This window comes from Perognathus longimembris, chromosome 14, assembly GCF_023159225.1.
Source record: "Perognathus longimembris pacificus isolate PPM17 chromosome 14, ASM2315922v1, whole genome shotgun sequence".
In the NCBI taxonomy this organism is placed as follows: Eukaryota; Metazoa; Chordata; class Mammalia; order Rodentia; family Heteromyidae; genus Perognathus; species Perognathus longimembris.
The window spans coordinates 61,037,102-61,059,670 of NC_063174.1; the positions used below are offsets into that span (position 1 = coordinate 61,037,102).

Sequence of the window (22,569 nt, forward strand, 5' to 3'; positions counted from 1 at the left end):
ATGTCCTGAGTTCAAGCCTCGTACTGGCAAGAAAGCGGGGGAAAAAGGAACAAATCCTAATATATGCTACAACGTGGGCTGACTCATGCAACTACTACGGGAGTTGAAGAGCTGAGAAGCAACAGCCACAGAAGCCGCACGGGTGCGATGGTGCTTGCAGTCCATGTCCACACGGGCTCACTCCTCAGGGGGCAGAGGAGGGAGTGCTCAGAGCTTAGTCCAGGGGAGAGATGGGAGGGTGGGTCCTTTCAGGGTGGAAAAATGTTCTGGAACTCAGTGGCACAGATGGTTACAAAGCTCTGAGCATAGCAAACATCCTGTTTGCACTTTAACAGGCAAACTGTATACAAATTCCACCTCCACAAAGCTGTCCCTCTCAAAAGAAGGAAAAAGAAATCAGCCGTTGCAAAGGGCAGAGAAACCTTTTCCACCAAAATAAATGAGCTGTATAATTCAATTAAATTTTCTCTCATATTGATGATATCGTTTTTATTCAATTACCCCCTAACATTATTTCACAAGGACTATCCAAATTCCATTAACATAAGGCTTCTCTTTCAAAAAAATAATTAAATATTTGTACAGGGAAATATATTCAGGCTGATCACTTTGGTTACATAAACCATCTGCTACCTAATGTTTTTTGTTTTTGTTTTTTGTCCTTTATGGGTTTTGAACTCAGGGCCTGGACACTGTCCCTGAGCTCTTTGCTCAAGACTAGTGACTAGTGCTCTACCACTTTGAGCCACAGCACCACTTCTGATGGTTCACTGGAGGTAAGAGTCTCAAAGACTTTCCTGTTAAGGCAGGCTTTGAACTGTGATCCTCCGATCTCAGTCTCCGGTGTAGCTAGGATTACCGGCAGGAGCTACCAACACCCAGCTGCCTGATGTTTTGAGAAATACTTCAGACTTCAGGTACATATATACCTCTGACTCTGACTAGTAAAACTAGAACTCAGCAATCCCAACAGCTTCCCAACTTGCTATGTATCTTTTCATAGCTGAAACTGAGTTTCTTCCACGTTTCCCAGACTCATTTTAAGTGTATTATCAGAAAGCTATCCTGTTACTATACTTCAACACTTTTCAACAACATGACTTTCTTTTTCTTTTTATTTTTTTGCCAGTCCTGGGCCTTGGACTCAGGGCCTGAGCACTGTCTCTGGCTTCTTTTTTGCTCAAGGCTAGCACTCTGCCACCTGAGCCACAGCGCCACTTCTGGCCATTTTCTATATATGTGGTGCTGGGGAATCGAACCCAGGGCTTCATGTATACAAGGCAAGCACTCTTGCCACTAGGCCACATTCCCAGCCCAACAACATGATTTTCAAATATTTTGGGTTACAAAACACTCATTTGTAAGACAGCAGGAAAAATAACTCTCAGGACTGCTTCATGCCCATTCAATGAAAAATGCAACACCCCTCTCAATAGTGAAGAATCAATATGAAATGGTATTTGGCTAAATGTGGAAGATTTACACCTGTAATTCCAGCAGCTCAGAAGAAGGATGGGACGTTGAGGTCACCCCAAGCAAAAAGTTAGTGAAACTCCATCTCAACCAATAAGCAGGCCATGTTGGTAACTCCAGTGATCCTAGCTACAGGGAGGCTGTAGGTAGGCGGATCTCAGCACAAGAAGGAGCCTTGGGGTAAAATGGGAGACTTTAGCCGGGTGCCAATGGCCAATGCCTGATATCCTAGCTGTTCAGGAAGCTGAGATCTGAGGACTGAGGTCAAAGCCAGCCCAGGCAGCAAAGTCCATGCGACCTTTTTTTTTTTTTTTTTTTTTTTTTTTTTTTTTTTTTTTTTTTTTTTTGTACAAGTGATGTAAAGAGAGGTTACCATTACGTAAAGTCAGGTAATGAGCACATTTCTTTTTGAACAGTGTCATCTCTTCTCTCATTTTCTCCTAGTTTTTTTCCCCTGACTTCCCTCTTCTACAAGTTGTATAATTCATTTTCAGCAGTGTCTAGTATCACTGCTACACTAGTTCACCCTCTGTCCTACCATTTCTGTATCCTCCTTACCCTCCTCCCTACAGATAAACTTACATACAAGACAAAAAGTACAGAAGTTAAAAACAGACACAGGGCTGGGAATATGGCCTAGTGGCAAGAGTGCTTGCCTCGTATACATGAAGCCCTGGGTTCGATTCCCCAGCACCACATATACAGAAAATGGCCAGAAGTGGCGCTGTGGCTCAAGTGGTAGAGTGCTAGCCTTGAGCAAAAAGAAGCCAGGGACAGTGCTCAGGCCCTGAGTCCAAGGCCCAGGACTGGCAAAAAAAAAAAAAAAAAAAACAGGCACAAAGGGGGAGGAGGGAAATGACTCAAAGAGTAAAATAACAAAAAAACTCATTTGCATTTCTTGAAGTTCATTTCAATAAACATCTTTTTTTGTTTTTCTTTTTTGCTGCCAGTCCTGGGGCTTGAACTCAGGACCTGGGTACTATCCCTGAGCTTCTTTTGCTCAAGGCTAGCACTCTACCACGGGAGCCACAGTGCCCCTTCCAGCCTTTTCTGTTTATGTGGTGCTGAGGAATCAAACCCAGGGCTTCATGCATGTTTGGCAAGCACTCTACCACTAAGCCTCATTCCCAACCCAATAAACATCATTTTATATGACTGTATGCACATAACTATTGAGCCTTTGTGATCCTCTCTTAAGACTATCCTCCTTTGGTCTTACTGTGTGAATATCTAGAGTCCAGTTTAATTTACCATGTCTAAGTGTAATGTTCTGTCTCTTACCATCCATCTCTAGGTATAGATAGGCACACTTATAAGCACATTCTAATTACTACAAATGAGGGAAACCATGCAACCTATATTTCCTATATGGCTCTTATCTCCACTAAACTACAAAAATAAAATAAAATAAAAAAGCACAGGGTGGAGCTGTGTGGCTCAAGTGGCAGAGTGCTAGCCTTGAGCAAAAGAAGTTCAGAGACAGTGCCCAGCACCAGAGTTCAAGCCCCAGGACTGACAGGATAAATAAGCAAGCACAAAGGGCTGGAGGTGTGGCTCAAGAAGCAGCGCACTGCCCAGCGAGCACAAGGCCCTGAGTTTAAGCCGCACCCCTGCCAGAAGAAAATACTATATGAAATATTAAAATTGAAGATAATAGTATATGTCAGAAATAAGTAAGTTCCACCAGATTTAAATGTTTCAAACAAAATGTAATAGAAAGTTCTTTCAGTTCACTTCTTGCATACTAACAAGGGTGGTGCAAGCATCCTGATGAAGAATGGCTGTCTGCCATGGGACTTCATTCTGTCATTTGTGCTTTTTCCCCCTGCACAAGCGCTTTGGAGCTAGGCACACTCAGCCTGGGTCAGGTCCAGTCAGTTCTACACAGCTGCTGAGTCACACAGCCCCCTTCCTCTGCTAGACCGAGAAGGCAGACCTTGCAGAGGCCCTTCCCAAAGCCAGTGCCCGAGGGCCCCTCCCGCCCTTCCTCTCCTGCCTCCTCCAAAGCCCGTGCTTCCTGGTGCCTGCTACCATCTCCTTGGATGAATCGGTGTCACCGGAACAAATACCAGCATATCTAGTCAAAGGGAAAAGTAAGCACAGCCTGGCAAGAGCCAGCTTCTAGTCACGGACACTGCCCTGCACGCTACCTTATCTATACGCCATCAGAAGCCTCAACCAGAGCACACAGGCTCCAAGCCACTGAGCCTCCAGCACTAGCTGTGCTCCAGAACAAGAACTCTGTTTCACTCACCTCTATGTCACCTAGGACATTCTGAATCCTTAAAAAATATACACAAGGCTGGCACCAGTGCCTCACACCTGTAATCCCAGCTACTCAGGAGGCCGAGATCTGAGCATCACAGTTCAAAGCCAGCTCGGGCAGGAAAGTCTGTGAGACTTAACAGCCAAAAACACTGGAAGCAGAGCTGTGGCTCAAAGTGGCAGAGACTAGCCTTGAGCACAAAAGCTCAAAGACAACACCCAGGTCCTGAGTTCAAGCTCCAGACTGGAAGCGGGACTAGGGATGTGGCCCAGCGGTAGAACAGCTGCATAGCATGCATGAGGCTCTAGGCTCCAGTTCCATCAACGCTGGGGGACAGGGTGACTTTCTTGTTTGGACTGGCTTTGAACTTCAATCCTCAGATCTCAGCCTCCTGAGTAGCCAGGATTACAGGTGTGAGCCACTGGCACCCAGCTTGTCCACATCATTCTGCTCAGTGAAAGAAAAGCAAATGGATAAAAGGTGCCTAATTTAGCAGAGCTGTAAACCCAAAGCTTACCCAAAGCATGTGCGTTGGCAAGGCTTAGCAGTCACCAGAGGCATCTCAGGCCTGAGACAATGAGCACTAGACTGGCTTCTCCAGGCTGAAGAGGTCGCCTCAGAGCTACCCACTACCCGCCTCACCACCTTCCCAGAAAATGCGTCCCCACCTCGCGCCCAGGCAAAGGGGACAGGAACTTCTCTCTGGGGAGTTAACCACCAAACCAAGAGTGCTGATATGGCTCAAGTGGTAGTGCACTGGATGTGAGCAAAATAAAGCTCAGGGACAGCACGCAGGCCCTGAATTCAAACCTAAGGACTAAAATAAAATATTTTTTAAAAGTCAAAACCAAGGGGGCTGGAAATGTGGCCTAGTGGTAGAGTGCTTGCCTCGCATACATGAAGCCCTGGGTTGGATTCCTCAGCACCACATAAACAGAAAAAGCCAGAAGTGGTGCTGTGGCTCAAGTGGTAGAGCGCCAGCCTTGAGAGAAGCTCAGGAACAGTGCCCAGGGCCTGAGTTCAAGCCCCAGAACTGGCAAAAAAAAAAAAAGAAAGAAAGAAAGAAAGAAGGCTGGGAACTGGAGGCTCACACCAGATTAAGGTAACAGACTAACAGATTACTTGAGATATTTGACTCTATTGAGGTCTTCTATTTTGAAAACAAGGGATTGAATTCATGACAGTTCACTGAAAAACCAAGCCAAGGGCAGATAATTCATGCCAGTAACACAAAAAATAATTAGCTATCTTAGTAAAGATCACAAATTAATTGCACCCTTTGGGGCTTAGCTGTGATATTCACGTAATAGTAAGAATGTAGACATTATCCGTTTAAGCCAAATTATGCAGGCATACTTGGGGAGAGGGAGCCCTAAGAGGGGCAGAGTGTGCCCGCCCGGGCAGCCGATAGCTAGCCCCCTCCCTCCACCCTGCGAAAGCCAAGGTGGAGGGGCGATGTGAGCACGCCGCCGCACAGGGGCCCGAGTGAGCGCGGCTAAGCCCCTGCTGCACACAGTGAACAGCCCCGAGCGGAAGGATGCCCCAGCCTGGGGCAGACGCACAGCGGGAAGGCCCGGGTCCCTCTGTCCTCGTGGGAACAGGTGTCCCACGAGCCCGGGACTGCTGACATCCAGCTGCACAAAGATGACGCCAGCCTGGAGGGCCCGGTTACCACTGCTGGCAGCCAAGGAGGATCCTAACTTATCAGTAAGAGGGTCACACAGAACACAGAAGGAGGGGAGAGGCACGACAAAGAGACCCACGTGTTGTAATTCTGTGGTACTATTTGGCTTGTAAGACTAGGTAAATATGTTAATTAAGGTAAAATTATATTCTAAAAGAATCATCTCACAGGGTGTGGTCAGAAGTGATGTTAACTTGAGCATCTAAAACTAAGATTAATTACTGGGCACCAGAGGCTCACCCCTATAATCCTAGCTACCCGGGAGGCTGAGATCTGAGGACCAAGGTTCAAAGCCAGCCTGGGCAGACAAGTCTTTGTGACTTTTATTTCCTCTTACGTGGGCTTTAGTGGTAGAGTGCCAGCTCTGAGTAAAAAGATGAACTAGTGAGAACTTGAGTTCAAGAGGCAGTTCTAGCACCAAATTTTAAAAGAACAACAACTAAGACTAGATGTATCCTATTAGGTCAGTTTTAAATTCTAACAATGTAGTATGGATTGCAGACCTGACTTTACAGAGTATGAAGCCATCTTAGAAGTGTTTGAAAGTGTTAGAAAGTGTTTAAAATGAAAAACAATTCACAGAGAATAATCAGGGACAATAAAAGAGAACAAAGGGGATAAAGCCAACTAAATTAAGTTATAATATATGCACTGTGGTAAAAGTCTCTTCCTACAATTAAAGTCCACTAAAACAAGAGACAATGAATCACAGGAAAAGAAAAAAAATAGCAGGGTGAACAGGGCTGAAGGAGGCCAGAGTGCTTGGTGTGCATTCATGAAAACAGACGGATGAAGCAGTTTTAAGGGTGGAAAGGAGATGAGGGAGAAGAATAAAGGGGGTGAGGGGGTGAGTCTGATTGGGGTGAACTGCGCCTATGTACAGATATGTCACAACAAAACCCCTCATACAACTAATTTATGCCAACAGACAAAAAAATCAGGGAATATAGCTTAGTGGTAGAGAGCAAAAGAAGCTGAGGAACATGGCCCAGGCCCTGAGTTCAAGCCCTAGGACCGGCAAAAAGAAAAAAAAATCAGAAAAGGAAGGAGGAAACTAGTTAATATGTGAGAAACTAATCTGGCAAGAGGTCTTTCCAAGTTCACATGGGAAAGGTATTCACTCAAGCCCGAGGCTTCAGAGTTTGGGCTAGGCCAGTGCTAATGGCACCTCAAAGAAAAGGCTACAATAACTCCAGTATTTTTCCGGTATTTTAAAGCAGGCAGCAGTACGGAGGCCTGGAGGCACCAGGCCCACATGACCTGAGACACACCATGTCCAGAGGCTACTTCCCAGGAAACTTCCAGAAACCTGGTTTGCTCAACAAACCAGGACTGGGAGGACTGGGAAAGAGGGAAGAGTGTCGTACGATCGCTCAAAATTCTCACGCCTGTCATCCTGGCTACTCAAGAGGATGAGATCTGAGGATCATGGTTCTAAGCCAGTCCAGGCAAGACAGTCCATTAGACTCAACTCCAATAAGCTACTCAGAAAAAGCTGGAAGTGGCGCTATGGACCAAGTGGTAGAGCACTAGCCTTGAACACAAAAGAAGCTCAGGGACTGCACCGAGGCCCTGAGTTCAAGCTCCAGGAATATTGGGGATAGGAGTACAGGGACCCAAATTTGATCCCCAGCACCACCAAAGAATTCACAGTCAAGAAAAACCAGGGGTGGGCTGGGGATATGGCCTAGTGGCAAGAGTGCTTGCCCTGTATACATGAGGCCCTGGGTTCGATTCTCCAGCACCACATATATAGAAAATGGCCAGAAGTGGCGCTGTGGCTCAAGTGGTAGAGTGCTAGCCTTGAGCAAAAAGAACAGTGCTCAGGCCCTGAGTTCAAGGCCCAGGACTGGCAAAATAAATAAGTAAATAAAAACCAAGCCAGGGGCCAGCGGCTCACATCTATAATCCTAGCTACCCAGGATGCTTAGACCTGAATGGAGCTCAAGGTTCTAAGTTAGCCTGGGAGGGAAAGGTTTCAAAACTCCACCTCTCCAATTAACCAGCAAAACACCAGACTGTAGACGTGGCTCCAGTGGTAGAGTGCCAGCCCTGAGCAAGCTAGCTGACAGGAGCACAAAGCCCTGGAGACCCCGCCCCCCGCCGCACACGCACGCTCTTGGGAAGCTGCCGGAGACCAGGGGGACACGAGGGCTTTGAGGTGATGCCTTCGCACCGGGAGAGGGATTGTCAAAATCTTTCAAAATGGCTTTTAACTTTGTTATCTTCTTTTTGATTAAAATCAATACGTGGTCTGGTTCAAAAGAGCCTTTATTAGTCTCACAAGAAATAGGTATGGTGGTCTTGGCACATGTAAAGTAATTCGGAACATCCTTCCCACTCCCCCACTGACTCGGCAATACAGGGCTGCAGGACACTGGGCTGAGGCAGGAGGCGGGGGGCGATGCTCGGCAGCCCTGCCGTGCTGGGATCTTGAATCCAAAGCACCCCGGCACACAGCACACACTCTGCATGGCAGGCACCCCGGTCTGACCACAACTCTCAATCCAATCCTGTTTACAGAGCTCATCTAGACACTGTTCTTCGTCAGTTTACAGCCCAACTGTCCAGGAAGAGATGCGCAGAGAGACTGGCATGTTAATGTTTAATGGTCTCAAAGGTCCTGTATCATGCCGTGTAGTCAGTGTGAATACACATCTCAGAGAGATACCTATAAAACCCAAGGGATGTGAACCTGATTTTTACCATGCAGTTCCATCTTTTCCCTAGAGTTTGGAGATTACTGAAAGGTCTATTTCCTAGCTGGGTGTGGTAGCACATGCCTATAATCCCAGCAGCATTCAGGGAGGTGGACAGGACCAAGAATGAGCTTGACGCCAGGTCAGCTACAGTAGCTGAGTCCCAGGCCAACCTGGGCTAAGTAGCAAGACTCTGCCTCAAAAAAATAAAACAGTGGGGCAGGTGACTTACATCTGTAACCCTAACTACTCAACAGGATGAAATTCAGAGGACCAAAGTTTGAAGACAGTCTTGAACAGAAAAGTAGGAGCAACTCCATCTCCAAAAGGCTGGACCAGAGGCATGGCTCAAGTGGTAGAACACCAGCTAAACAAGTGTGAGACCCCGACTTCAAACCCAACCCCAGCACCATCGAGGGGGGTGGGAAGGAGAATGTGTTCCTGTGTCCTTCAAGCATCTTATCCACAAAAAGCACCATGTTTGAAACTCCCTGGGAGCTGGATGCCGGTGGCTCACACCTGTAATCCTACTCAGGAGGCTGAGACCTGAGGATCACAGTTCAAAGCCAGTGCAGGCAGGAAGGTCTATGAGGTTCTTATCTCCAGAAATCCCGAAATAGAGCTGCGGCTCAAAGTGGCAGAGCACTAGTTGAGTGAAAAAAGCTCAAGGACAGAGCTCAGACCCCGAGTTCAAGCCCCACAATCAACAAACTAAATAAATACATTTGGTGCCATCACCCACTTACCGAGGGCCGGTGTCCCCCTTATACCCACAGGAGCTCCTTATCATGGTTCGTGAGGAGGAAATCCTCAGTGAGGAAATTAGCTAGAAGCCTAGGAAGAGGAGGTCTGCACAGGGCAAGAGAAGATGGAAGGGGAAGGAGGCTGGGAAGCCAGGATGCCTGTCCACACCACCCCAATCCGCCTTCGAGAAACCGGAGCAGGGAACCCCGTGGCTGTCCTACACCGCCCCAGGCCTGTCTTCTGCTCCACAGGCCACCAACAGACCAGAGCAGAGAAGTGGACCACACACAGTGGCCCAGTCCGCAAGCTGGAATTTCAAACATCAGCCCGGTCTGTATGCGGCATCAGCTGTTCTATTTGGGCCATGGAAAAAATACCTAACACACGAAGAAAAGGCTCTGTACGACAAAGAGGAACGAGACTGCACTCACCTCATCTGCTTGTTTACATTTGTTGCTATTTACTAGTGGAAATTTTACAGTGTTGCATGTGCTCTGCTTCAAATGATATCCAAGTTACATTTTTTAGTTGCTAGAGAACTATACATATAAAGCAGAATATTTCCAACTTCTACTCAAGGTCCAGAGAAAAACCAACCAAATTGTAAACATAATCAAAGAAAAACTGTTAAGGACAAAATCCCACCGTGCAAGCTGAAATGACCTGCCCCATACAGCCACTGAGACAGTAAGAAAAACAAAAGGAAGATCCCTTAAAGCTTCAAAACCTTTACTATGTATATTTTCTCAAAGATTTTCACTAAGTCAAAATCTGGACTAGATAGGCTGCTTTTCTTCTATAAGTCTCAAGAATTCTACATAATTGTCATCAGATACGTTGCAAGACTTGAAAGATGGGGAGAGATTGGCTCCCTGCATGACCAGAGCTAACACATCTGAAGTTTTAAATACCACAGGCTGAGAGTCCAAAAGCTGAAGAATACAAACTGCTCCTAGTCACAGTTTCTGAGCACAGGCCATTCCAACCCGAGGAGAACTATCTACTACTGCTCTATTACATAAAACACTACTACAAAGACCAATCTTTCTCTCCCACAAATAACTAGGCAATTTCAAGTAACATTAAATAACAACTGTATTTATATCTTAACTAGTCATGCACCCTTAGTGATTACAATGATATATTATATATGTCAACATACATGAGAATACACAGTACTTCTAAAATGTCAACTGTTTCATTAAAAGGCTATTTGAAAGTCTATTCTGGCTGGGTGCTGGTGGCTCAAACCTGTAATCCTAACCACTCAAGAAGCTGAGGTCTAAGGATCATGGTTCAAAGACAGTCCCAGCAGTCTATAAGACTCCTATCTCCAATTAATCTCCCCGAATCAGGAAGTGGAGGTGTGGCTCAAGTGGCGAGTGCTAGCCTTGAGCTCAACAGCACCCAGGCTCTAAGCTCAAGCCCCAGGACCAATACAAAAAGAAAAAGGCCATTCTGCTATATAATTTCAATTTTACATTTTTGTACAAACTGAGCTAAAAGAATAGTGTATTTTACTTGTAATCACAATTTCCAAGAGCCAGAATATAATCTGAAAATGTGTATGCCACAGCACACAGCTTCTGTTTAGATTTGAAAAGGCCTGATCTTATCAAATCAGACCTCCAACAAGGCTACTAAGAAGCGTCCTCCAATGAGCCCCAGCATATCCTGGTGCTGAACCCTAGAGCACCCAGACCTGTCCAGGCCCAGGTTCGGCCCTGGTCCTGGGTCATCCAGGCCGACGCCCACCCAGGTTCTGCCCAGGTCCCAGGTCATCCAGGCCGACGCCCACCCAGGTTCTGCCCAGGTCCCGGGTCATCCAGGCCGACGCCCACCCAGGTTCTGCCCAGGTCCCGGGTCATCCAGGCCGACGCCCACCCAGGTTCTGCCCAGGTCCGGGTCGGAGGCCACTGGACCACACCTGGAGTGAAACCAGCCTTCCCTCTACTTCCTCTTCTGGCCACATTATCAGGTGCTGCACACCCAGTTCAACGACTGTGGAACATCCCGTGCTCAAAAAGGAAGAGCAAATGTAATGCTGGAAAGTCTCGGGTTATAACATGCACCACTATCTCTCTCTCTTTTTTTTTTTTTTGCCAGTCCTAGGGCTTGGACTCAGGGCCTGAGCACGGTCCCTGGCTTCTTTTTGCTCAAGGCTAGCACTCTACCACTCGAGCCACAGCGACACTTCCGGCTTTTTCTATACATGTGAGCCCAGGGCTTCATGTACGCAAGACGAGCACTCTACCACTAGGCCACCTTCCCAGACCACATGCACCACTATCAAAACAACCGTGAAGTCATTAATTATCCAGTTAGAAATCATGTCACTGTTAAAGGTCCCTAGAAAGCCTCAACTCATTGACATCTTCTATGAAACCAAGAAGGGTAACCCACCCACCCCCTCCCCTCACGCTGTCCAGAAGCTTGTGACCTCTTCCTAGAGCCTCTCCAGGCATGGGCCACCTCTGGGTGCAGAGCAGGGACAGAAGCTTCTGAACAATACTGCAACTGTAAACAGAATCTCTCATCCCAGCCACCGTGGAGGCAGAGGAGGCGGCCTGAGTGTGGAGCAGGTTCTTTTGCTTCCCCGTGTAAATATCAGCTTTATCAGCCCCAGAGATTAGAAACCAAGGCAGTCTCCAGCACGGCATTTTCAGAGTTTGGCCGGAACCTAAGGTTTGCTTCTTCCTCCCAGGCGGCTGGGAGTGGGGAACTGGCATCTTAGGAGAGCATCTGTCTCACAGGGAGGTGGACCAGTCTTAAAAAGGCTTCATCAGACATCTCTGCCTTAAAGGAGCATAAAAGGTCAGCAGATCAAAGGCACGGCGTTACAGACCCCTGAGTGAACTCCTGGGCCTGCGACCATCAGGTGAAGGAAGTCCTGAAGTGACCCTCCCAGAACCCCCCCCCCCCCAGGATATTACAACTGTCTGACACAACTGCCGTCCAGCCCGGGGGAGGAGGGTGAGTGTGTTCCAGCAGCCCCGATTTCACACGACGCTTTTAACCTAAAGCGCCCCTCGGAGAGGATGGAGCCAAGGGGGGCGTCCGGGCTGTCGGTCCCCCCTCGGGGTGCGCGGAGGGGGTGGGGGCGGGGCGGGGAGCGGGGGGGTCACCCCGGGCGGGGCGGGGGCGGGGCGGATGTCCCCGGGAGCGCTGCAGGAAATGATATCCAGAGCGGGAGGGTGGGTCTCGGAAGCGGCCGGGGCGCTGGCCGGGGCGGCCGGTGGGGGGGTGGGGGGTGGGGGGGGACGGGGCCACACTCACCCCACTCGAGGAACTCGGCCACATACTTGTCGCGGCGCAGCGCCGAGTGGCTGCACTCGGTGTACAGGCACACCAGCACGTCGAGCAGCGTCTCCACGCTCAGGCCGCTCTCGTTGCGCCACGGCCCGTCCAGGAGCAGCTGCTCCAGCTTCTTGAGGCGCACCTTGGCCGACATGGTGCCGCCGCGCGGCCCGCTCCCCGCGCGCCGGCCTCGCGCCGCCGCGGCGTCCGGGCGTCAGGGCCGGGCCTCGCGGGCCCCGCGGCCGCCCGTCCCCGTCCGCGTCCGCGTCCGCGTCGTCGCGCCCCGGCCTAGGCCGACATCTTGGGCTCGGTCCCGGCGGCGCGGAGTCTGGGGCGCCGGGCCCCGCGGGTCCATGGGCCGCTCGCCTCCCCTCGGCGTCGCGGCCCGGCCGCCGTCCCCGCCCTCCCTCGGCCGCCCGGCCGCGCCCTCCTCCTCCTCCTCCTCCCCGCGGGCCGCCGCCGACCCGGAACGCCGCGGAGCCGAGCGCTGCGCAAGTGCGGCCGGCGCCCGAGCTCCGACCCCAGCCCGGCCGGCCGCCCAGCCCGCGGCGCGCAGCCAACCAGGGCGCGGCCGGCGCGGCCCAGCCAACCACGGCGGGGCCCCGAGCCGCCGCGCTGACCTCACGCGCCGCCCCGCCCCGCGGCGGCCCTCCGCGGACTGGGCCTCGCGGCTCGCCGTAGGCGCCGGGCGGGGCCGCGCGAGGGCGCCGCGGGGATTGCGGGCCGCGCGCGCGTGCGCACTGGGGCCGGCGCGAGGCGAGTGCGCCGCCGAGATTGCGGGCCGCGCGCGCGTGCGCAGAGGCGCCGGGGCGGGGCGCGCGGGGCGGGGCGCGCGGGGCGGGGCGCGCGGGCTGCGACCTCGGGGGGGCCCCCCCCCCACCCCCTGGGTCGCCGGCCTGCCCCGCGCGTCGGGACCCCCCGGGCCGGCGAGTGGTTCTGCCCCGGCGTCGTCGGGGCTTTGCTGGCGCCAGCGGCCTGGACGGCTCGGCGAGTGGTGAGAGCCGCGGACCCCGGGCCCGCCCGGGCCTCGGCCGCCGGGCAGCCCCGGAAGCCCCCGTGTCGGGGCTCCGCCCTCCGGACAGCGGGCCCGGGGCTGCGGCGGGGGGGGGGGGGGGCTCAGCCGCCCCCCTGGCTCCTCGGGGCCGAGATCTGAGGACCGCAGCTCAAAGCCAGCCCGGGCCGGGACGTCGGGGAGACTCAGCTCCGAGGAACCACCGGGAAGCCGCGCGTGGGGCGCCGGCCTGGCGCCGACGGGCCCCGGGTTCCGGCCCCACCACCGACCGAAGCGAGATCCAGCCCCGATCACTCAGTAGCGAGGAGACGATGGAGCCACATCTCCCGAGGGGTAAATCAAAGAAGCGCTGAGAAGCCCGGGACCTGAGAATTGCAATTGAAGCCCCAGGACTGGCAGAGCAAACACGCAAAACAAAACAAGCCGAAGCAACACCGACGTGGAAGCCCGTGTAGGTTAGGGAAGCCCTCGTGGGAGCCCCATGCTCTGTCCCTGCGCCTCTCTGTGCTCAAGGCTAGCCCTCTACCACTTGGGCCACCTCCGCCTCTTCCTGCCTCTGTGGCGCTGAGGAGTTGAACCCAGGGCTTCCTGCGTGCCAGGCAAGCTCTCTACCGCTAGACCACACCCCCAAGTCTTAGATCTCTTCTAATTTATACATGGATCCTTTGAACAAGCCCTGAGGTAGGGGAGGGAAGATGCCCGCTGATGTTTTCAGGTTGGGAGCCAGCAGGCCCCGGCTTGGGTGCCAGCTACCCAACTGCTTCAGCCTGATGCCCCGGGAGACCCCGAGGGGTCTGACAGCACGAGGGGCCTGCGGAAATGCTCTGCGCACCGCCCGGCCCTCCTCCCCCTCCTCCCAGCCAGGGCTTGGGAGTGGGTCCATTTCTCCCACCAACGGTTCTCCATTTCAAAGGCACCTGCTGGCTTACTACTGGGGTTTCATAGAAGCTGAATGTCTGGCCCCCGGGTGCCAAGAAACCATGCAACCTAAGCTATCTGGTCCATCAAAAAATAGATGTTATCTACCGTATCATAAAACCAGGTCTGTACAGCAGCATTCCATTGAAAAGTGAGACTGGAACAGTAAGCACCCCGCGTGAATGACACCCTCCAGTAGGGGGCCTGCCACGCTGACCGTCCCTCTTTTGCTCTAGGTTTCCCCTCAAAATTGGTGGTCTTAGAGAATCCCAGTGAATGAGTCAGAGAAGCTCAAAGTAAGAAATGGGATCTGCAACAGCCAGGCATTTGCTCCTACTGTTTTACAAACTAGCGTTTTGTTGCTGTTCAGTGGTAAGGGGATTCGAACTGAGGGCATCGTGCTACATTTACTGAGAAGGAGGCTTTCCTTACGCAAGCGGGTAAGGTGCCTCATTCTGGAACCGTCAGCTGGTCTCATTTCTCCCCCACCTCAGCCTGTGTTCAAAGCACCCCAGGTCCCCAGGTGCAGAAAGCCAAAGAGGGGGACGGGACAGGCACCCCGGGCGTGATCTCCCTCACCCAGGTGATAGGGCTTGGGCGATGGCTCACAGCCCCGTCAGCTCAAGGCTCCAGCCAAGCTGAGCTGGTCCTCTCCCCGGCACTCGCAGGGTGGAAAGGGCGGCTTTTGCCCTCTGTATCTCCAACGAGGACTTGCCTTTCCAGCCAAGTGAGTCCTATCAGCACCACCATTTTCAAGCCTGGGGAATGCTTTCTTTATCTATCACCATAGCAACTCCAGCAACACCGCTGTGGACTGAGGGACTCGTTTTTATGGAAATGCAGGTATGGCGGAGAGCTCCTGCCCAGGAAATTCCCGGGCTTCCCATCCATGCCATCCCCCCGGGTGTGGTGTGCCCCTCCCCAGCAGGCAGTTCACGGTGCCATCTCCCGGGAGCCCCGGCCATGGAGGGCCCCCCCCCTTCACACCATAACAATCTCCGTCTCCTTCCGGTGACCTTGGGCTGGAGTCCAAGAAGGAATGCTTCCCCGAGGAAACACGGCCAGGTCGCCTCGGGTCGCCGCAGCCCCCAGGCTCCTTCCCACCACGAGCCAGAAAGCAGCTGGGGGCAGGCACGGTGCTCCGGAGTGCAGCGCTCAGTTCCAGCACCCGGGAGGAGCACGGCTGAGTTCGGGACCGCGGGCTCGGGTGCTGAGTCCTCAGTGAGAGGCCTCTCACCTCCCCGCACAGCTCCCTGCGCCCGGGCCTACAGAGGCCTTGGGTCTGGCTTGCCCCGCCATGGCTCAAAAGAACATTGCTGCCTAAGTGGCTCACAGGGGCCTGGAAAGGTCCAGAACGCGGGAGGGAGGGGCACCTGCTCCTTCAGGGCGATGGGCGTGGGTCCACGCTGCCCTCCAGAGCCCGAGGGCTCTGGCGGAAGGGTGGGCGATGGGCGGTCCCCACGGTGCCCTTGCCCCGGGAGCCGGGTCAGCGAGGCAGCGCCCGCCGGAGGGCTGGCTGCGGCCCTTCCTGGAGATGTCCGTCCTCCCGGCGTCCACCTGAGCCCACCACGTGGGGGGCCGGCTGGGGGCGTCCAGGCGGTCATGCCGCGGACCTCGCTTCCTGTGGCTGCTCCTGGCCGTAGAGGCTGGGCAGGACAGGGGGTGGCAGGACCCGCTGGCCCCACCCGCCGGCAAGGCTGTACCCTCTGCCAAGCTCCCGCCAGTGGCTCCCACCTCCGGAGACCCCGGAAAGCTGCATCTTCACCCAGGGCCCTGGGAGTCTGAGGCGCTTTACCCGGGAATGACCACCAGGGGGCGACAAGCACAGCCTCGCGGGGCCCAGGTGCTTGGATGGAGGGCAGGTGCTGAAAAGCAGCAGCTACGGTCGCAGCTCAGCCAGAGGCCCGCAGAGGCGCTGGGTTCTAACCCTTCCCTCAGTCCACTCCATCCTCTCCTGCGTCCACTGGAACCGGGGCGGCCCAGACAGGCCCAGAGCCTCTGTAGTCTCACAGCAAAGACTAGAATGGGGGGGGGGGGGGAGGATGAGGGAGGGGGTAGCAAGCGTGATAAGAAACGCACTCACTGCCTTACGGGTGAAACTGTAACCCTCTGCACACCACTCTGAAGATTAATAATTTAAAAAGAAAGAAATCGCTCCTGCTTTTAGCTCCACCTGTTCCTGTGGAGACAGCCACAGCAGGAGAAGAGGGGGACAGGGACACGGAGCCTTGGGAAGGCACAGCGCCGGGGGCCGGGGCTCTGGTCCCGTCGTGGAAGGCCCTCCCTTCCCCGGCCTGCAGGCCTCTCCCCAGGAGCGCATGGCCCCTGCCAGGCGGCACCTCAGGTGACAGCACCCGCGTCAACAGTTCAGCCTGGATGGCAAGGGACAGGGCTTAGGAGAAAGTGGTAGGAAGGGGGACCCCTGCCCAGTGACCCCAGTGCCAGGCACACGCTCCCTGGGCCTCCCTCGGTGTCCCTAAGGGGGCCCCTTGTCCAGCTCCTGGGCTCCAGAGAGGAGACACGTCTGTGTATGGGGTCCCAGAATTCTTGGTTGTCGCCCCATCAGGGACCGAGTCCTCAGCCAGGTATCCCCATCTTTCATGGCCTCTGTCACCCCCTTTCCCGCCCCACTTCACCTTGCCCCTCAGAGTTAGGTCTCCTACGCTGCGGCCTCGGTGCGCAGTGCAGGCCTCCGCTGACCCGCTGTGACCCCCCCCGCCCCCTCCCGAGGAGCCAGGCACGGCTCCCACCCCACAGGCAGGCGACAGACACACCAGACTTCCCACACAACACGCACTTTCACACCAACACCCGGCATCTCCGCTTGGACTATCAGAGCATGAACTTGGAAGGAGCTGTTCATACTCCATGGTAGTCATAACTTGACCGTTTACAGTACATATTCCTGGCTGCTGGTAAGTGAATGTTTGGTCTGTGAATGAGCAGAAGAATAGTGGGGAAATGGATGGGTGACAGAAATGCAGAGGATGGAGGGGATGAAGCGAGCGTGCGTGGGTGATGAGGAATGGCTCGCGTAATAAAGCGCAAAGCTCTGAGTTTAAACATCAACACAGAGAGAGAGAGAATGGTTGACTGATTCTATTATCAACAGTATAAAAGCATAATACAGTCAGACCCTGGTGGCTCAGGCCTTTAATCCTACTGACTCAGGAGGCTGAGATCCAAGGATCACAGTTGGAAGCCGGCCAGCAGGAACGTCTGTGAGACTCTTCTCACCAATTAATCTTTTTTTTTTTTTTAAAGCTGGAGAAGTGGCACGGTGATTCTAAGTGGTAGAGTGCTAGCCTGCGCAGAAGAGCTCAGGAACAGCTCCCAGACCCCAACTGGAAGTTGGAAATGGTGTTCAAGTGGTAGAGTGCCAGTCGTGAGCATAAAAGAAGTGCAGGGGGCTGGGAATGTGGCAAGAGTGCTTGCCTCATTGGTATACATGAAGCCCTGGGTTCGATTCCCCAGCACCACATATATAGAAAACAGCCAGAAGTGGCGCTGTGGCTCAAGTGGTAGAGTGCTGGCCTTGAGCAAAAAGAAGCCAGGGACAGTGCTCAGGCCCTGAGTTCAAGGCCCAGGACTGGAAAAAAAAAAAAAGCTCAGGGACAGTGTGTGGGCCCTGACTGGCACGTGCATGCACACACACACACACGATATAAGGATGATAGCTTGATAGCTACACAAGAGGATGGTGGGTGGTGACTTACTAGGTGGTGGGGACAATGGGTGGGCATGTGTTGTGGATGGATGGATGCTTAAAGAATATGCAGGGATGGGCTGGGAAGGCGGCTCAGCGGCAGAGCGCTGGCCTAGCATGCACGAAGCCCTGGGTTCCATTCCTCAGTGACACATACACAGGAAAAGCTCAAGTGGCGCTGTGGCTCCTGTGGTAGAGGGCTAGTCTTGCGCAAAAGCTCAGGGTGCTGAGGGCCTGAGTTCAAGCCCCAGGACTGGCCAACAGAAAGAAAGAATATGCAGGGAGCTGGGTGGTGCTGGCTCACACCTATAATCCTAGCTACTCAGGAGGCTGAGATCTGAGGACTGTGGTTCCAAGCCAGCCCAGGCAGAAAAGTCTGAGAGACTCCAGTAAACTACTCAGAAGAAGCTGAAGGTGGTGCTGTGTCTCGGTGGCCGAGCACTGGCCTTGAGCAAAATTAGCTCAGGGACAGCACCCAGGCCCTGAGTTCAAGCCCCAGGATTGACCCCCAAAAAATATATAAGGAGTAGATGAATATGTGTGTAATGTCTGGAAACGTAGAAGATGGTAGAGCTAGATACAGAATGGAAGGAAGATGGTAGATGCATCTATGTAATGGTAGTTGGTTAATAAATAATGTTGGATAGACAATTTGTAGGGCGCTGGGAATATGGCCTAGTGGCCAGACTGTTCGCCTTGTATACATGAAGCCCTGGGTTCGATTCCCCAGCACCACATATATAGAAAACTACCAGAAGTGGTGCTGTAGCTCAAGTGGCAGAATGCTAGCCCTGAGCAAAAAGAAGCCAGGGACAGTGCTCAGGCCCTGAGTCCAAGGCCCAGGCCTGGCAAAAAACAAACAAACAAAAAAAGACAATTTGTAGGTGACAGATGGGAGATGGATGGGGCATGGCTGTTGAATCGATGGATTGATGGTTCTTGAATGAACACAGACAGGTGGCAGGTTCGAGGTAGTAGATGGTGGCTGGATCGTAGCTGGGAGTGGAAAGTAGATAGTGGAATAAACCATAGACGTACAGATGGATGGGAGATGGTCAACAAATAGTAAGTGGATGGTTATGATGGGTCTAGCCAAGAGAATAGGTAACAGAGAGGTAGGTACATGTTCGTAGACACAGGATTGAGGGCTGGGTCTGGCTAGTGGATGTCAGAAGCTGGGTGGTGGCTATATGGTCTGTAAATGAGAAACAGATGGCAAGTAAACAAATGGGTGCTGAGTGAGTGAGGTAATAGGTGTGCATGGCTGCCCATGGAAGGCTGATGGAAGATGGATGGTGGACGATTGGGTTTGCTCCGAGTGAGTGCACGGTGTTTAGATGATAAAGGGATGGCTAGAACATCAAATAACGCATGGCCGCACCGGGGGAAGTGAAAGGTGAGTGGCAGATGGTAGAGAATGGAGAGATGGCGGGAGAGTAGAAAGCGGTGAGAGGTATTTGGTAAACCAATGGCTTAATGTACAGGAGGGACGACAGATAAGTTGAAGGATAATGAACTTGGATGTTGAATTGATAGTGAATAAAAGGTGGAAGATGACGCATAAATACTGAAAAGCTGGATTGTGGGTGGGTCCTAAAGATGGTAGGGGAATTTCCACTCACTAGTGTTTCTCTGCTCTGTCCTCAGCACCTAGCACATAGATGGCACTCAATAAATGTATCTATAGGGTTGGGAATATGGCCTAGTGGCAAGAGTGCTTGCCTCATAACCGTGAAGCCCTGGGTTCACTTCCCCAGCACCATATAGATAGAAAACAGCCAGAAGTGGCGCTGTGGCTCAAGTGGCAGAGTGCTAACCTTGAGCAAAAAGAAGCCAGGGACAGTGCTCAGGCCCTGAGTCCAAGACCCAGGACTGGCCAAAAAAAAAAAAAATTATCTATAATAGATGAATATGGATAGATGGCAAATGATATTTGGATAGATTTGGGGTGAATATGGGATTGTGGCTAATATTGGATGGATGGGTGGATGGGTGGATGGATGCCTGAATGGATGGATGGATGCCTGAATGGATGGATGGGTGGATGGATGGATGGGTGGGTGGATGGATGGGTGGGTGGATGGATGGATGGATGGGTGGATGGATGGATGGGTGGATGGATGAATGAATGGATGGGTGGACAGATGAATGGATGGATGGATGGGTGGATGGATGGATGGATGGGTGGAAAGATGGATGGATGGATGGATGGATGGGTGGGTGGATGGGTGGATGGATGGATGGGTGGGTGGGTGGGTGGGTGTGTGGGTGGACGGTGGATGGATGGATGGATGGATGGATGGATGGATGCGTGGACAGATGGATGGATGCCTGAATGGATGGATGGGTGGGTGGATGGATGGATGGATAGATGGGTGGACGGATGGATGGATGGGTGGATGGATGGGTGGGTGGGTGGATGGATGGGTGGATGGATGCGCAGGTGGATGGGTGGGTGGGTGGGTGGATGGGTGGATGGATGGTAGACAAATGGATGGGTGGACAGATGGATAGATGGATGGGTGGGTGGATGGGTGGATGGATGGATGCGTGGACGGACGGACAGATGGATGGATGGATGGATGGGTGGGTGGGTGTGTGGGTGTGTGGGTGGACGGGTGTATGGATGGATGGATGGACGGATGCGTGGACAGATGGATGGATGCCTGAATGGATGGATGGGTAGGTGGATGGATGGATGGATAGATGGGTGGACGGATGGATGGATGGGTGGATGGATGGGTGGTTGGGTGGATGGATGGGTGGATGGATGCGCGGGTGGATGGGTGGGTGGGTGGTGGGTGGATGGGTGGATGGATGGATGCGTGGACGGACGGATAGATGGATGGATGAATGGATGGGTGGGTGGATGGATGCGCGGATGGATGGATGGGTGGATGGGTGGACGGGTGGATGGATGGATAGATGGATGTGTGGACAGATGGATGGATGTGTGGTTGGATGGATGGGTGGATGGATGTGTGGATGGATGGATGGATGGGTTAATGGATGGGTGGATGGATGGATGGATGAGTGGACAGATAGATGGACAGGATATTGTGAAATGGCCACTGAATGTACAGATATGCGGTAGATGAAGATAAGAGATGGTGGTTGGTGTATGGATAGGTGGTGGATTGCAGTTGATAGGAATATGAATGTTTGGTAAATGGCAAAGGATCAATGACTAATGACTAAATATAGATGATGCGCTGTGGCTGATTGGGGGCTGATGGACAATTCAGGATACGTAGATAGTATACACAGCTACACAGCATTGGTTGATGACTGGCAGGTAAATAATGAATGATACATTATGGCGGATAATTGTTAAATATTTGATGGTTGCTCAAGTGGCGGAATGCTTGCCTAGCAAGCACAATGCCCAGAGTTCAAGCCCCAGGATCACCAAAAAAAAAAAAAAAAAAAAAAAAAAGGATAGCTGTTACCTAGTAAGCCATGTTGGGAAGGATGGTGGGTGGGTGGGTGGTAAGCAGTGTTCGGGTCTGGGGTGTTTCTGTGGTGCTCGGTAGAATGTGGGGGTGGGTGGGTGGTAGACAGGTGTCACATGGTGGGATGGGTAGCTCAGAGGTGGGGGCTGGGGGCTGGGTGGGGGTTGCGTGGTGGGTGGGTGGACAGCAGTGGAGGGTGGACGGTGCTCATGGGAGGAGGGGTGACGAGTGGGGGGCGGGGTGGGGGGGCGGCAGCTGCCCTGAGCCGCCCCGGGGACTCACAGCTCCTTGGGGGGCGCGGGACTGAGCGCCCCCTAATTCTGGTTCTGAGTCCTACTGCTGGGGCCGGGCACCGTGGGCGGGCAGAGCGGGGGCTGGGGCGCGGCGGGGGGTGGGGGGGGGAGGGAGGGCGAGGCGGGAGCACCGCGGGCGGAGGGAGCACGGCCCAGCGAGCCGGCCGCGGGCCGGGCGGAGCCGCCCCATCGTGAGAGCGCCCGGCGCCCGCTCCCAGCCCAGCGCCGACCGCTCGCTCGCCCCGTCCCGGCTGCGCCCCGGCCGCCCGCACAGGTGGGTGGGGGCGCTGGGGAGCCGGGCCCGGGGGGAGGGGAGGGGGGAGCCGGGCCCGGGGGGAGGGCAGGGGGGGAGCCGGGCCCGGGGGGGGAGGGGAGGGGGGAGCCGGGCCCGGGGGGGGGAGGGGAAGGGGGGCCCGGGCACCGGGCCGAGCAGCGAGGACGCGGTGGCCGGCGCGAGCGCGCGGGGGAGGGGGGGGTGCCGTACCCCATTCCCTCCACTCTGTCTCAGAATCCCCCCCCCCGCCCCTCGGGCCCTCGGCGCCCTCCCCTCGCTCCCCGGGCCGGGCCGGCTGCGCCCCGCTCGCCCCCCAGCCGCGGCCCCTCACCCGCCCTCCCGCGGCGCCCCCTGCTGGCGGGCGGCGGGGGGGGGGGGCTGGAGCCCCGGGCACCGGGCCGGGCCGGGTGAGGGCGCATTCCCGCCCCTCTCTCCCTCAGGTAACCCGCCCCGGGCAGCAGCATGAGCTCCCCCCGGCCCCCCGAGGCAGAGCCGAGCGGCCCCCCGGGGAAGGTAAGAGGCGCTTGGGAGGGGGGCAGGAGTTGGAGGGGGCCGGAGCCGACCCGCCCGCGTCGCCCGCGTCGCCCGCCCGGGGCTGCGCTGTCACTCGGGTCTGGGGGACAGGGGGTGGGGCCCCCCCAGCACCGCCGCCCGCCCTCCCGAGCGCTCCCAGGCGGGGGGTGAGGCCTTGCTCCTGCTTCCACCCTGCCGTGTGCTACAGTGCCGGGGTCCTGCCCGGGTGCCATTTCCC

The 22,569-nt window shown here is 54.2% G+C and overlaps 1 protein-coding gene across 1 annotated transcript in view; it reads right to left on the reverse strand.

Moving 5' to 3' along the window:
* Positions 1-12,586, reverse strand: part of Cdc42bpb (CDC42 binding protein kinase beta) — a 76,335-nt gene extending 63,749 nt beyond the window's left edge. Inside the window, 1 exon segment of the mRNA XM_048362400.1 lies at positions 12,143-12,586. Within this exon segment, the coding sequence (XP_048218357.1) occupies positions 12,143-12,317 (175 nt within the window). The 5' untranslated portion in view covers positions 12,318-12,586.
* Positions 12,587-22,569: the final 9,983 nt, after the last annotated feature.